Consider the following 14,636-nt stretch of genomic DNA (forward strand, 5'->3'; position numbering starts at 1 on the left):
AATAGGAAAGTTGTTGAATACTATGTCTTTCTATTATATCCAGGTGATTTTCACAATAGGCAATCTGCTAGTACACCACAGGAGTCCCACACTTTGAAATAAAACTGCATTGTGGATACAGTTTTATGTGCCATCCCTTTTCAGTCCAGAGCACTCTGGTTTCTTTACTCTTGGTTGAATTGACTAGGCAATCCATAAAGAGTGAGCAAGAACAGAAAAAGCACATAATGAGGTTTTTTCGGGTCTTTATCAATAATACAATCGTGCTCTGCCAATTACTGGCGTGGTGATTGTATATCACACTTTGAAGATAAATTTAAAAAGATTTATGCATTCCTGAAGTGGTAGGCCATTTGCAACAGGGACAAAAATCAGGAAATGTAAGTGGATCCTGGCATGTTTCTCCTACACATCTGGTGCAATAATATGGTACATGAGTCACAGAAACACTTGTTCCCATCCCCTCCTCCAAATGAGCCTAATGTAAAAATCTATTCAGTAGTAAGGATATTTTGCACAAGGCATCCTATGTGCTTAATTTTCTTTAAACAAGGCATTAATAAAATCACAGTAGCATCTAATAAGATTTTTAATTCCTTAAGGGTAGGAACCATGGCTAATCTTTAATCAGTCGAATTTAGTGGGAGCATTTAGCTCCCTTCCTGGTAGAAACAACCAACAGAATATTCCTAGCCCTACGAGATACATGTAGGTTGTATCACTGAAAGCTCCAGGATGAAAGGGAAAGTAGACTATGTTCGCTACCAGTGACTGGCCCTGGTCAATGTACCTGTATATGCTTAGAGACTGCTTTCCAGAGTTACTAACAACAGATACTGATAGCAATGGTATCAATGAATGGAACAGGAGTTTCAGAAACAAGATGCTATTTTATTACAAAATGAATTCCCATTTAAAATTACATGAACAATATGAAGAACAAACCTATAGAGCATGATGCTGAGACAATCAAGTTGAGCAACCTATTCCCGAGAGACACCAGAGCTCTGAACGCACAGTCCCTGCCATAAGATCTATGCAGGATCTATAGCCACTGAAGGAATGCATTCATAAAAAAACTTTTATGAAAAAGTTTTTCGTAAAATTTTTTGTGAAAAATCTCTTAGCTAGCAAATACAAATTTAAGATAAAGGAGTAGTACTCACAAACTCCGGGGTTCGAAAATCATGCTGACTTTCCAGTGATCCCAAATCGGGGATAATTGTCTGTCCAAGGTTTTCCAACACTAAAAACAAATGAATGAATACATAAACAAATGAAGCACGAACTTGCACTGGCTCACATAGTCCTTTACTTTTAAATCAGCAGCACCGGGTTATTAGCATTTGTAGCGCATTGACAGGTTTATATTATTTAACCCTTTCAGCTATCAAGATAGTTAAAAATCTGTAGCAGCTGTTTCATCTATTGGATCTACCAGACGATGCCAGGATTGTAGAACACTAGGTCTTAAAATTCTCTAGGCAAGGTCTACCACTGAAAATTATTAGCTGGTACACAGCAACCAAATGTTACAAAAGTCTAGCTAAGGAACCCTTTAGTATACTGATGTTCTTTGTGCTATTACACATCAGGGTACTGCTGTGGAGTCCCTTGGTGGGTAGCAATTTTTTCTTTCTTATTTTTTTGAGACAAGGTCTCACTCTGTCACCCAGGCTGGAGTATGTGGCACAATCACAGCTCACTGCAGCCTCGACCTCCTGGGCTCAAGTGATCCTCCCACCTCAGTCTCCCAAGTAGCTGAGACCACAGGTGTGTATTACCATGCCTGGCTAATTTAAAAACATTAAAAAACTTTTTTTTTTTTTTTTGGTAGAGTTGGGGTATCCCTATGTTACCCAGGCTAATCAGTCTCGAACTCCTGGCCTCAAGCGATCCTCCTGTCTCAGCCTCTCAAAGTGCTGAGATGACAGGCATGAGCTACCATGCCTGGCTATTTTAAATCTGATAGAAATATAATGGGAGCCAGATAGAATTTACTTGGAGATACATTAAAAAAAAAAAAAAAAGAAACAGGTGAAATTAATTTTAATAACATAATTTAACCCATACTACCCTAATTATCATTTGAACATGTAATCAATGTAGAAAACTATTCATAAAATATTTTACCTTTTTTGTATTAAGTCTAGAAATCCAGTGTCTATTTTATACTCACAGCACATCTCAGTTCAGACTAGGCACATTTCAAAAGCCCAATAGCCATTTGTGATTAGTGGCTACCATATTGGACAAGTGCAGTGTTAGAGGGATAGAGAACCAAATCCAGAAGGGAGGTCATTCTGCAAGATGCTATAGTTCCATCTTGTCAACAAGTTACTGACATGAATAAAACAAATTGTTCCAGGATAACAATCATTTGCAGCATGTGGTTCTGGACTGGATCCTGGTTTAAACCAACAAGATGTAAATAACTATTTTTTTTTTTTTTAACGTGGAAAAATTTGAATAGAATTTTTGCTATGTAACAATGTTCTGAATAAATGTAAAGAGATATTCTTAAATATTTAAGTAAACTAAAAGATTTAATGTTTAAGTTTAAATAAATATTCTCATTTATCAATAGGTTCAGCCTCTTTAACAAGTCAATGACATTAACAAGGGAGATCAAATTTAAAGAGCTCTAAAGGACATAACCACTAGCAATACAGGGTCCTCAATTGGATCCTAACTTGGACAAACCAGCTATAAAGGACTTATTTTTCAAAACTGGAGAGTTTGAGTATGGAATAAGTATAAAACTATAAAAATTTACTTTTGGCTGGGCATGATGACTCACACTTGTAAACCTAGCACTTTGGATGCCAAGGCAGGAGGAGTGCTTAAGCCCAGGAGTTTGAGACCAGCCTGGGCAATGTGGTGAGACATCTTTACAAAAACCTTCTTTATTAGCCGGGCGTGCTGGTTTGCACCTGTAGTCCCAGCTACTCAGGAGGCTGAGGTGGGAAGATTGCTTGAGCCTGGGAGGTTGAGGCTGCAGTGAGCTGTGATCATGCTGCTGCACTCTAGCCTTGGTGACAGAGTAAGATTCTGTCTCAAAAAGAAAAAATACATAATGCTTTTAATTTTATTGTGTGTGATTTATCTTGGCTTTGTAGTGACTTTTAAAAATGCATACTATATTTTCCCTTAATCCATTAAAAGCTTTTACAGAAGAGAAGGCTGGGTTCCTACTGTTCTAGAAAAATTCAGTGACCCAAAAGAAGAAATCTCAACATACATATAGGGCAGAATCAAAAGAGATCTCTACGTGATTGTTTACAAAACCAAAGTATCAGTCAATAATTCAGCCAATTCAGTTACCAAACACTTAAGTTTGGCACCTCACTAAGAAATCTAATATTTGGATTCATTTTTTTTTTTTTTTTGAGATGGAGTCTTCCTCTATTGCCCAGGCTGGAGTGCAGTGGCACAATCTGAGCTCACTGCAACCTCCACCTCCCGGGTTTAAGCAATTCTCCTGCCTTAGCCTCCCAAGTAGCTGGGACTACAAAACTGCCACCACACCTGGCTAGTTTTTTTTGTATTTTTAGTAGAGGAGGGGTTTCACCATATTGGCCAGACTGGTCTTGAACTCCTGACCTCATTATCTGCCTGCCTCGGCCTCCCAAAGTGCTGGGATTACAGATGAGAGTCACTGTTCCTGGCCTGGATTCAATTTTAGGTTCACACAGAATCTGGGGGAAAAAATACCTCACATCTTTGTATACTTAAGAACTGAAAAGAAATGCCAGTAGAAATGACAGTACAATCAAGTGATTCTAACTCTTCTGAAAAACTGAGTTCATTAGAGGACACCCTATGTGTGAACCAAAGCAGAAACAGAAAACAGATGAGATGAGCAAAGGCTTGAAGAGCTGCAACCATTGCCAAAATTAAGGTGCTTGCCTCTGAGAACTCCTGGAGGGTTATAGTAATCACTGCATAGTCTGTTACACCAAGAGAGTTGTAACATACTAAACTGGTTATTCTAGTGTAACAGTTGTCCAAGATAATTACACTCCTACAGACCATCTTTAAAACTTGCTAAAATGTGCTTATATGCTAGGCTATGATAAGTGTGTTCTTAAGTTGGTGTTGGGCAGCTTGCTTTACATTTGGAAGAAAAGACCTAATCTTTTTATAGTATTAAGACAGATGTTAAAGAAATTATATCCATGGTATTTATGATATTTTGGTTTTTGGCAGAACCAGCAAACAAGGAAACATAATATTGTGGGTTGGGTTTTTTTTTTTTTACACACCAGTATTATAAATCTGATGGAGTGACTTGGCACCTTATCTAGATTCCTAGATGATTAGATGCCCAATTTATCTGTTATCTAAGGTCAACATACAGAGCTGCTAAAGTTGATTTTTTTTTTCTTTTTTCTAAATGAAAGGACAAGCTTAAGAAAGTATACACTTTGCCTAAAGACAGAGGAGAAACAAGATTACCCAGATGTTCTACCCAATAAATGGTATCTATGGATTTGTGAAAGAAATTAGAACTATTTATAGTTTCAGTTATTCTGCTGGTAATGGAAACAAATAGATTCACTGGTTAATGTCAATACAAAGAAAAAACTGTAAATCTGAGTGAATAAAAACAGAAATGGCTTTATTGAAACATCATCTAGGTAGAACAAAGCCACAGCTATTGCTCTCATGACCTGATAGAGTGCTGGGAAGCAAATGATTTATGAGGCCACTACGATAATTATACTCCCACTACTGAGGGGCTCTAGTTACTGTTTGATATTCTCATTTATGGTAATCTAACACAACTGAAAAAGTTCATTTCTCAGCAAAAATAAAATAGTCAAAATCAAGGTGACTCTGAGGGCCTGTATTAAAATGAGCAGAATCAGGACAAAAGTCTAAAAAGGCAAATATGTTAATTTCATTTCTTTCCTTATATAAATCATGTTTTTCTTAACGTAATATGTTGACATGTATTTTTAGTACTGTCACTATGCCTCAGCCTTATACAGCACAAGTACTATCTTCAGTGGCATCATGATTAGTTCATTTAATTTCGGCACTTGGAACAACAGTATTCGGGACCTCTGTTATCTGTTCATCAAAAGGCTGACTAGAAAACTAAAAACTATTTATTCTAATATGACAAAAACCTTGGTCTTGATATGTTAGTGGGATTTTGCATGGATGTACAATGAAAGTGCAGTTCAAAATCAGGTTCAACAAACATCAAAATCTACTTTATATTTTTGCAGACACTGTTGTAAGGCCCTAGGGAAGCCAAAAAGAACCAGACAAGGTTCCGTTTTCTTGAAGAAAGAAACCTGAGACATAATTAATGTTAATTTTAGTGTCATTTCTAAGTGCCACACTAGACAGATTTATGAAGTACTGTAAGAATACTATCAACTGGATTACTATAGGTAAACATTGAATAATTGATGATTTGGGTCAAAAACAAAACACACTAAATAGCTACCTTTCCTAAATTCAATAGAATTAATTACATTAACACTTAGTGAAAAAATAAAGAGCATACTTTAAAAATTTTTATCAATGCAATTAGTACAGTGAAATTGAAGCAATAAAGTCCTTGGTGGTACCACTTCTGACTTACTTGATAATCCAAAATGAAGGGCCCAAAAGAAATTTCTAGAGGCCCAGTCATATTAATAACACAACACTGGAAGCCTCAGCAGAAAGTTGCAGTTCACATGATTACTTGTCTACCAATTAGAAATGGAATAACTAACATCCATTGTCCCAATTGCAAAATAAAGAGAAAATCTATACAGCAAAGTTGTTTGAGACTTATATAAACTGGCCAATAAAAAGAGCCATTGTCTACAATTTTATAACTTAGACAATCCATTATCTATGAGAAAACACAAAATGATCTCAGGAAACTCATGATTAAAACCCCAAATACCTAATATGTAGTGTCCTAGGAATAAAGATAATCAGAATTAGGCATCCACAATTTATCCAACTTAGCACTAAGCATGGCAGGTGGCTGGGTCCAACAACTCATCTGTTATGGGGATTGGTTGCCATTAAAATTATCAGAGAGATAGTGAATATATACATAGAGAGCAAGTAAAAGTATACCAGGGCCTGGCACAAAGGGCACTGGGTATAGACTAAGGGGATTGATTGGGTTCAAGTTCTGATTCTGTAATTTCTTAGCTGCATGATCCCTGGCAATGCTTATTCTCAAGTTTATTTATCTAAAGCTAGTGATAACATTACTTTCCCTGGTTATCTCACAAAGTTGGGCAAAGATACAAATGACAATTCACAAGCATGTCGTAAAAAAAAAAAATAAAGCACTATATAAATACAAATTAAGTTCATGTAACAGACTCAATGATATGAAGAAACGTAAACAGAAATGTACCTAGTATTTTGTGCCTGGTACTTCTAAATATCTTATTTTATTTAATCCTATTTTTGTCCCTGTTTTCACAGATGAAGAATAATTAAGGTTATTAGCTAAATGAAGTTAACCATGCAAAGTGACACAATGGGAATCTAAACCTGTCTGATTCCAAAATTGCACATCCTTTAAAATACATTAATTTGTCTCCTGAGCTGCTGTGAATAATCCAAGGAACTCCTGATGTTAGATATAAGTTGATAAGAAATTAAAATAGTATTGTATGTATAAATTTTAAAAATCAGCAAATAACTGCTTCAATATAGCCAGATAGAGATATAACAGACTAATACAATTTGGAAAAAAGAAAAAAAAAGAAAAAAACAATGTAGTGAAACTTATTTATATAGCATTCACAATTAGAACTAATGGGACAGCTCCACAGGGTAAACAGATAGAATATTCTGGCAAGTGGCTAAAGACATTCGTATGCCAGGGATTGAGCTAGATGATATAAGTACAGGTACGAAGATAAGGAGGGTACAGAATCTAACCTCAGGAATTCTGTGATCTAGTCAATGTATACAACTAAAGAAATGTCAAAGGAATGGCCCGTATCACCTTGTGAATGAGGATATGTTCACATATCCAGATTGGGCAGGATGTCTAGAGATCTGCCACACTGTCTTGTACCTGAAACTCTTCTTCCATTTGATAGCTACTTCTGAAAACCGGATCTCAGCATACATCTGATATTTGACCTGAATGCCAGCACTCACCAGTCATTATTCTAAAAGCAACCACATGGCTGGATCATCTGAAACCAGGAGTTCGAGACCAGCCTGGGCAATGTAGTAAAACCCTGTCTCTACAAAAAATGCAAAAATTAGCTGGGCATGGTGGCGCATGCCTGTAATCCCAGCTACTCAGGAGGCTGAGGCACAAGAATCACTTGAACCAGAAGGCGGAGGTTGCAGTGAGCTGAGACCGCGCCACTGCACTCCAGCCTCCTGAGTGACAGAGACTCTGTTTCAAAAAATAAAAATAAAAATAAAAATAAATTTAAAAAGCGCCTGTAATCACAGCACTTTGGGAAGCCAGGTGGACGGATCACTTGAGGTAAGAAGTTCGACACCAGCCTGGCTAAAGTGGTGAAACCCCATTTCTATTAAAAATAAGAAAATTAGCCAGCCGTGGTGGTACATGCCTGTAATGCTAGCTACTCTGGAGGCTGAGGCAGGATAATTGCTTGACCCAGGAAGCAGAGGTTGCAGTGAGCCAAAATTGGGCCCCTGCACCCCTGCACTCTAGCCTGGGCAACCGAGTAAGACTCTATCTCAAAAACAAAACAAAATAAACAAATAAAAAAAGAGAGTAAAAGCAACCACATACAGGGCCCACCATTTCTCGTCACTTCGTGCTTTCCAGATTGCTGGGCCTGTCCAGTCTCACTCCCCACATCACTTCAGCTGAGTCTATTCCTGCCCGCCTGCTCCTCCTGCATCATTCTCTGGTAGTCATAATTGTTCTAAGGGGTTCCAATCTCTCTCTGGTCTCAGTTTAACAGGATTTGCTATATTTTGGTAAACAATGAGGTGAGAGAAATTCTACTTCCTATATTAGCAAGAGGTTGTAGGCTTGTAGAGTATAGGCCTTGTGATATTACAACAAGATTTTAAAATAGAGCCACTCAGTCATTATTAATGCAAAGAATGTTAGTAATAAAACATAAAACACAAAGACAGAAGCGTCGCTTTCAAGAGCATGCTGGCTGTGTATTGCTACACAGGACAATGGACTTGAATCCTAAGAGTGCTACATGGTCTAGCCCTGAGGCTCAGGCACATCACTTAACGCTAAGTCTGTTTCCTCAGCAATAAAATGCAGATTATAATGCCTACATCAGAAGGTCACTGTGGAGAATAAGCTAACTGACATATATATGAAACTGACTTGAAGACTCTTAAGTACTATATAAATATTGGCTATCACTATTTTTCACTTCAATATTTAATACGTTTTACCATCCTTTGCCTCATTAGGCACCAATTTTTCTTTCTGACTTCCACCTTGACAATCCCTGTTCTTCATTCCCTTTTAAAATATTAAAATAAATTTAAGCATAGAAGGGGATAACATTAATTCAGCAAACATTTTTGAATAACTACAACGTTCTGGGCAATGTTGGTTACTTGTTTCTAATGAAAAGAAATGTCAATCAGGAAATATCTGAATCTGGATAGATCAGTCTCTTACCCCAGTTTGTTACTGGCAAGTAAACTCAATGACTTAATATTTACATTATCAAAAAAAGTGGCAGTCTCTTCTAATCATTTCTAGAATGCAAATTCCAAATTCGAACTGATAGTTTTTGTTACAGTTCTCTGTCTTTCCCATCTATCTCAAGGCAGAAGTTTTCCCTCCCTCCCTGCACCTAGCCCCCTTCTCAACAAAGATATTTCTACAATTATTCCCACTTCGGCTACTGTTTCTTAAAAAAAGAAGGAAAAAAAAGTCATTCATGAATATGTAAACTTTGTCAGGGTAAGAACATTTTTTTACTCATGGCCAGGGTCCAGTACTATACATTTGGCAATTCAGAAAATTAATAAATATTCTCTCTGCATTCCAGTAAAAACTGCTTTTCCTCAAAGGTTCCCCTTCGCTGTGCTACCCTTCTTGAATAATGTATTATCATCAGTTCAATTCCCCAATCCAAAAGGGGGAGCCATTCTTAACCTTTCTCTTTCCTTCAAAACCAGTATTTTGGTAAGTCACTAAATTATAACCTTCTTAATTTCAACCTCATCTTAAGTATTTTCTACCTATCTGGAATGCATACTCCCATATCCCGTGTTACTCTTTCTTCAAATTTTTATTTCAATGTTACTGCTTATGTGCCAGGTTAAGTTACTTGCCTCCACTTCATGCTCCTATAGCACTAATTTGGATGTCTAGTAAAACCTGCCATATTATTATAGGTGGAGCCAAAAACTCAAGCATTGCATTATCGGCTATTAAAATACAGTATTCTGGTCGGGTGCAGTAGCTCATGCCTGTAATTCCAGAACTTTGGGAGGCCGAGATGGGTGGATCACAAGGTCAGGAGATCGAGACCATCCTGGCGAACATGGTGAAACCCCATCTCTACTAAAAATACAAAAAAAAAAAAAAAAAAAAATTAGCCAGGCATGGTGGTGGGCACCTGTAGTCCCAGCTACTCAGCAGGCTGAGGCAGGAGAATGGTGTGAACCCAGGAGGTGGAGCTTACAGTGAGCTGAGATCGTGCCACTGCACTCCAGCCTGGCGACAGAGACGCTGTCTCAAAAAACTAAACTAAACTAAACTATAGTATTTTTTCAGTTGGACATCCAGTTACAGGACATCCAGTTATAGGAAAAAGGTTTTTTTTTTTTTAAAGAGTGATTTTTATAAGCAAAATTTGCAGCTCACATTGAACAGAATTCAAAATTATCACATGGTTACTTTTTGACAATTGCCCACCACTACAGAAGATAAAATCTGGGGAAAAGATAGGTGTTGATCCTTCTTATCACACTGTATGGTCATTGTTTTTCTTCTCCACTAGTCCATGAGCTCCTAGAGGGCAAGCCATTGTCTTATTCAACTCTATATTCCGAGAACCTGAAACAATACCTTGCATATAATAGATGCTCAATAAATGAGAAAATAAACAAATGATGAAATTAATTATAAATTTGTCACTCCAGTACAGTTACTAGTGCTCTTCAATTCCTCAAAATGTAATTGCTTAGATAATAAGAGAGTGCTTCTATTTCCAGAACCATATTGCATTGCACTATACTGTGACACACACACACAAAGCAGACTAATAACATAGTTTCCTTTCAAGACCAAATACTCATCAAATATTTGGACAATATTTATAAAAAAGGAGCCTCCCCTTCATTCTGCCCACTGCTCACTGTTCCAGCAACTCACCAAATAGGAACATGTTCTTACCAGCAGCACAAAACATTCCACAGCAGAACAAAAGGGGGAATGGACAATTCAGTGAGTTCTTGACGCTTCTCACCCTCCTACCTCTACCTTTAGTGACAACTCTGAAGATTTCTATCATCCACAAACAGCAACATTTCTGAGAAGAGTTTCAGTAAGCACAATTTCTCCACCTTGTAACATTTCCATGTTTGGTGTTGTTTCAGCTCAGCTTATGAACTCTTCCCCTATTCCCACAAGCCTCCTCTGCCCCAACAGTACGGCTCTAAAAATACATCTAGAAGTTAAACATGCGTCCTTCGGAAGAGCTGGAAACAACTATCACATTATTGATTCTCACACACAACTGCTTAATGCTTTAACCTAATGCTTTTATAGAAAAACTCGACATACACTGCAAACCTACCAGATTCACCGTTAATTCATTAGTTCTCTTACCATCTTAAAAAATATTTATTGCAGTAACATAACATATAAGCATAAAGTTTGCCCCTTTAGCCATTTTAAACACATAATTTAGTGGCAATAATTACATTCACAATGTTGCACAGCCATCACCACTATTTCTAAAACATTTCTGATCACCCCAGAAACTCTAACCATTAAGCAGGAATTCCCCATTTCTCCTACTCCTTTTCCCCCGTCCCTAGTTATCTCTAATCTTTTTTCTATCTCTATGAATTTGCCTATTTAATATATTTCATATAAACAGAGTTATACAATATTTGTCCTTTTGTTTCTGGCTTATTTCACTTAGTATAATGTTTTCAAGGTATATCTAAGTTGTAGCATATATCAGAACTTTGTTCCTTTTTATGACGGAATAGTATTTCATTGTACAGATATACTACACTGTGTTTACCCCATTCATCTGTAGATGGACACCGAGATTGTTTCCACCTTTTGGCTATTGTGAATGATGCTGCAACGGGTACTGTTATACAAGTATCTGAGTCCCTGTTTTCAATTCTTTTGGGTGTATATCTAGGATTTGGAATTGTGGATGATACAGTAATTATGTTTGCTTTTTAAGGAATTGCCAAATTGTTTTCACAATGCCTGCACCATTTTACAGTTCCATCAGCAATGTATGAGGGTTCTAATTTCTCTACATACTCACCAACACTTATTATTTTGTGTGTTCTTATTTGATTTTTTAAAAAAATAGCAGCCATCCCGGTAGGTGTAAAGTGGTATTGTGGTTTTGATTTTCACTTCCCTAATGGTGAATGCTGTTGGGCATTCCCTCATGTGCTATTAGATATCTGTACATATTCTTTGGAAAAACGTCAAAAATGCTCAAGTCCTTTGCCCGTTTTCCAACTGAGTCTGTCTTTTTGTTGTGCTCAGGAGTTATTTATATATTCTGGACATTAAAGACTTATCAGGCCTTTTCCGGTTGCAGCGCCGCGCGGTTAGGTTCTCTCGTCCTCGGTCGCAGCCGAGTGAATTCTGTTCAATGTGAGCTGCAAATTTTGCTTATAAAAATCACCGCTGCAGTCGGTGCAGGTCTTCGGACGCAAGAACACAGCCACAGCTGTGGCGCACTGCAAACGCGGCAATGGTCTCATCAAGGTGAACGGGCGGCCCCTGGAGATGATTGAGCCGCGCACGCTACAATACAAGCTGCTGGAGCCAGTTCTGCTTCTCGGCAAGGAGCGATTTGCTGGTGTGGACATCCGTGTCCGTGTGAAGGGTGGTGGTCACGTGGCCCAGATTTATGCTATCCGTCAGTCCATCTCCAAAGCCCTGGTGGCCTATTACCAGAAATATGTGGATGAGGCTTCCAAGAAGGAGATCAAAGACATCCTCATCCAGTATGACCGGACCCTGCTGGTAGCTGATCCCCGTTGCTGCGAGTCCAAAAAGTTTGGAGGCCCTGGTGCCCGTGCTCGCTACCAGAAATCCTACCGATAAGCCCATCATGACTATCAAAATTCACCTGTATAATAAACAGTTTTTGAGGAAAAAAAACAAAAAGACTTATCAGATACCTGATTCCCAAATATTTCTCCCATTCTGAAGCTGCCGTCACTTTAATATCCCTTGATGCCCCCAAATTTTTAATTTTGTCAAGTCCTGTTATCTATTTTTAATTCTTTGTATATGTTTTTGATGTTATATCTAAGAATCCACTGCCAAATCCAAGGTCATAAAGATTTTCCTTTATGTTTTCTTTTGTTTGTTTATTTTTGAGATGGAGTTTCACTCTTGTTGCCCAGGCTGGAGTGCAATGGTGCGACTTCGGCTCACTACAACCTCCGCTTCCCAGGTTCAAATGATTCTCCTGCCTCAGCCTCCTAAATAGCTGGGATTACAGGCATGCACCACCATGCCCGGCTATTCTTTTATGTTTTCTTCATGAATTTAGCTCTTGTATTTGGGTTAAACCATTTTGAGTTAATTTCTGTGTATGACGTGAGGTGAGATTGAACTTTGTTCTTTTCGCATGTGGAAATCCAGTTGTCGCAGCATCATTTATTGAAGTGACTCTTCTTTCCTCATTGAGTGTATTTGGCATCCTTTCCAAAAAGCAGTTGGGCCATAAACATGTGAGTTTATTTCTGGACTCTTGATTCTATTCCATTGGTCTATATATCTAGCTGTACCCAAGACCACACTATTTCGATTAGTATAGCTTTGTCATTAAGTTTTGAAATCAGAACGCATGAATCCTCTGACTTTATTCTTTTTCAGAATTGTTTTGGCTATCTGGACCACTTGCAATCTCATATGAAATTGTGGATCTGCTTTTTCATTTCTGCAACTTTTAGCATTTAATAAACAGATTTTTTAAAAGTTAGATTTACCATTAAAAATATATAGCTGAAGAGTAATGTTTTTGCCAATTTGGTATTTTAAAAGCCTGGCTTAGACAGCTAATATTCTATAAAGGACAAACAGTATTAACTGTAGAAATATGTTCCAATAACATCTTGGAACGCTACTACTGTTGCTTCACAGTCTAACTGGTTCAGGTCTCCTAAGACCCTCAGGGCTTGCAGTTCAACATTATCCTGGGTTTGCAACTGGTTATGGCTTAGCTGAAACTTGGTTCTAGTCACTGACCTGTCAGTTCCCAGATTATAGTGATTGCACATGTCCTGGGGATGAAAGAAGACACCACTTTTAAATTCCTATTGTCTTTCAGCTCAAAGCACATTTGAGTCATAACTTCATGCTTAACTTATCAGAGTAGGCCTGATTTCAAAACCAGTTTTTGCTGCCCAGAAGGAACGAGAACATAAAAATGAAAGAAAAATAAAAAACCGCTATAGGTTCACATGACCTTATCCAAAATCTGTGATGTCAAAACCTAGTGTTTCAGAATTCAGAATTTTTCAGAATTAAAAAAAAAAAAAAAAAACTTTTACATGTATATATTGTCTCCACTACTAATGCATTCCCAGTGAAGTCTGGAACAGCACATCTTACCCAAACACATTCATATTTTGCAGCCAGATAATATAAATATTCATATGAGGGGGAAGACACTAAAAATGTACATAGTCTTGTGCTGGCTGAGGTCAGATAGCTACATCAAATGAATTCAGCTCTGTCAAATTTTATAACCAAATGAATTGCCAGAAAATTTTTTTCAGCACTTTATGGATGTTTGAATTCTAAGGAATTGTGAACCTGTAACAACTAAGAATATATTCAGCATCCAATAACAGATTACACAAAACCTCAGTATAGCTGCTTGTCATATACACACAGAGCAAAAGGTTGGCCAATTACCTTCGAAGGAAAAACTAACTGGCTGGAAAAGGGAAAGACCCCACAGGGTCTCATTTCCTCTAATCATCTCACAAATTGAGTATTTACCAAATCAGTATTTCCCCCAGTGATCAGCTACAAATAAACTCTAATCCAGAAAGTAAATCCTAAATTTGGATAAAAGGAAAATCAGAATTGATATACCACTTTTAATTATCCAAATGAACAGAAAATAGTCATTAATAGCTAATATTAGCAAAGGTGCTGGGAATAAACACATATTGGCAGTGTGGGGTGGTATAAGCTTTCTGGGTAGCAATTTGGTGAGTATAGCAAAAGCTTTAAAATTATTCATACCCAGCCGGGCGTGGTGGCTCACACCTGTAATCCCAGCACTTTGGGAGGCCGAGGCGGGTGGATCACCTGAGGTCAAGAGTTTGAGACCAGCCTGACCAACATGGTGAAACCCTGTCTCTACCGGAAAAAATACAAAAATTAGCTGGGTGTGGTGGCAGGCACCTGTAATCTGAGCTACTCAGGAAGGTAAGGCAGGAGCATAGCTTGAAAACCTGGGAGG

The 14,636-nt window shown here is 37.8% G+C and overlaps 2 protein-coding genes across 5 annotated transcripts in view; one reads left to right on the forward strand and one right to left on the reverse strand.

The window, feature by feature from the left end:
• Nucleotides 1-14,636, reverse strand: part of LOC105470094 (anoctamin 6) — a 218,630-nt gene that overhangs the window by 127,889 nt on the left and 76,105 nt on the right. For 2 of the 4 annotated variants that reach the window (XM_011721844.2, XM_011721846.3), the window contains one exon: nt 1,167-1,246. In XM_011721844.2, coding sequence (XP_011720146.2) covers nt 1,167-1,246 — 80 coding nt within the window. Of the gene's footprint in view, nt 1-1,166; nt 1,247-10,321; nt 10,746-14,636 lie in introns of those variants that run through there. The other 2 variants (XM_011721843.3, XM_011721845.3) reach the window with 2 other exon arrangements.
• Nucleotides 11,836-12,319, forward strand: LOC112424643 (small ribosomal subunit protein uS9-like). Its single transcript, XM_071071834.1, has one exon. The coding sequence runs from the start codon at nt 11,936-11,938 to the stop codon at nt 12,254-12,256; it is 321 nt and encodes a 106-aa protein (XP_070927935.1). The 5' UTR covers nt 11,836-11,935; the 3' UTR covers nt 12,257-12,319.

This window comes from Macaca nemestrina, chromosome 10, assembly GCF_043159975.1.
Source record: "Macaca nemestrina isolate mMacNem1 chromosome 10, mMacNem.hap1, whole genome shotgun sequence".
NCBI lineage: Eukaryota > Metazoa > Chordata > Mammalia > Primates > Cercopithecidae > Macaca > Macaca nemestrina.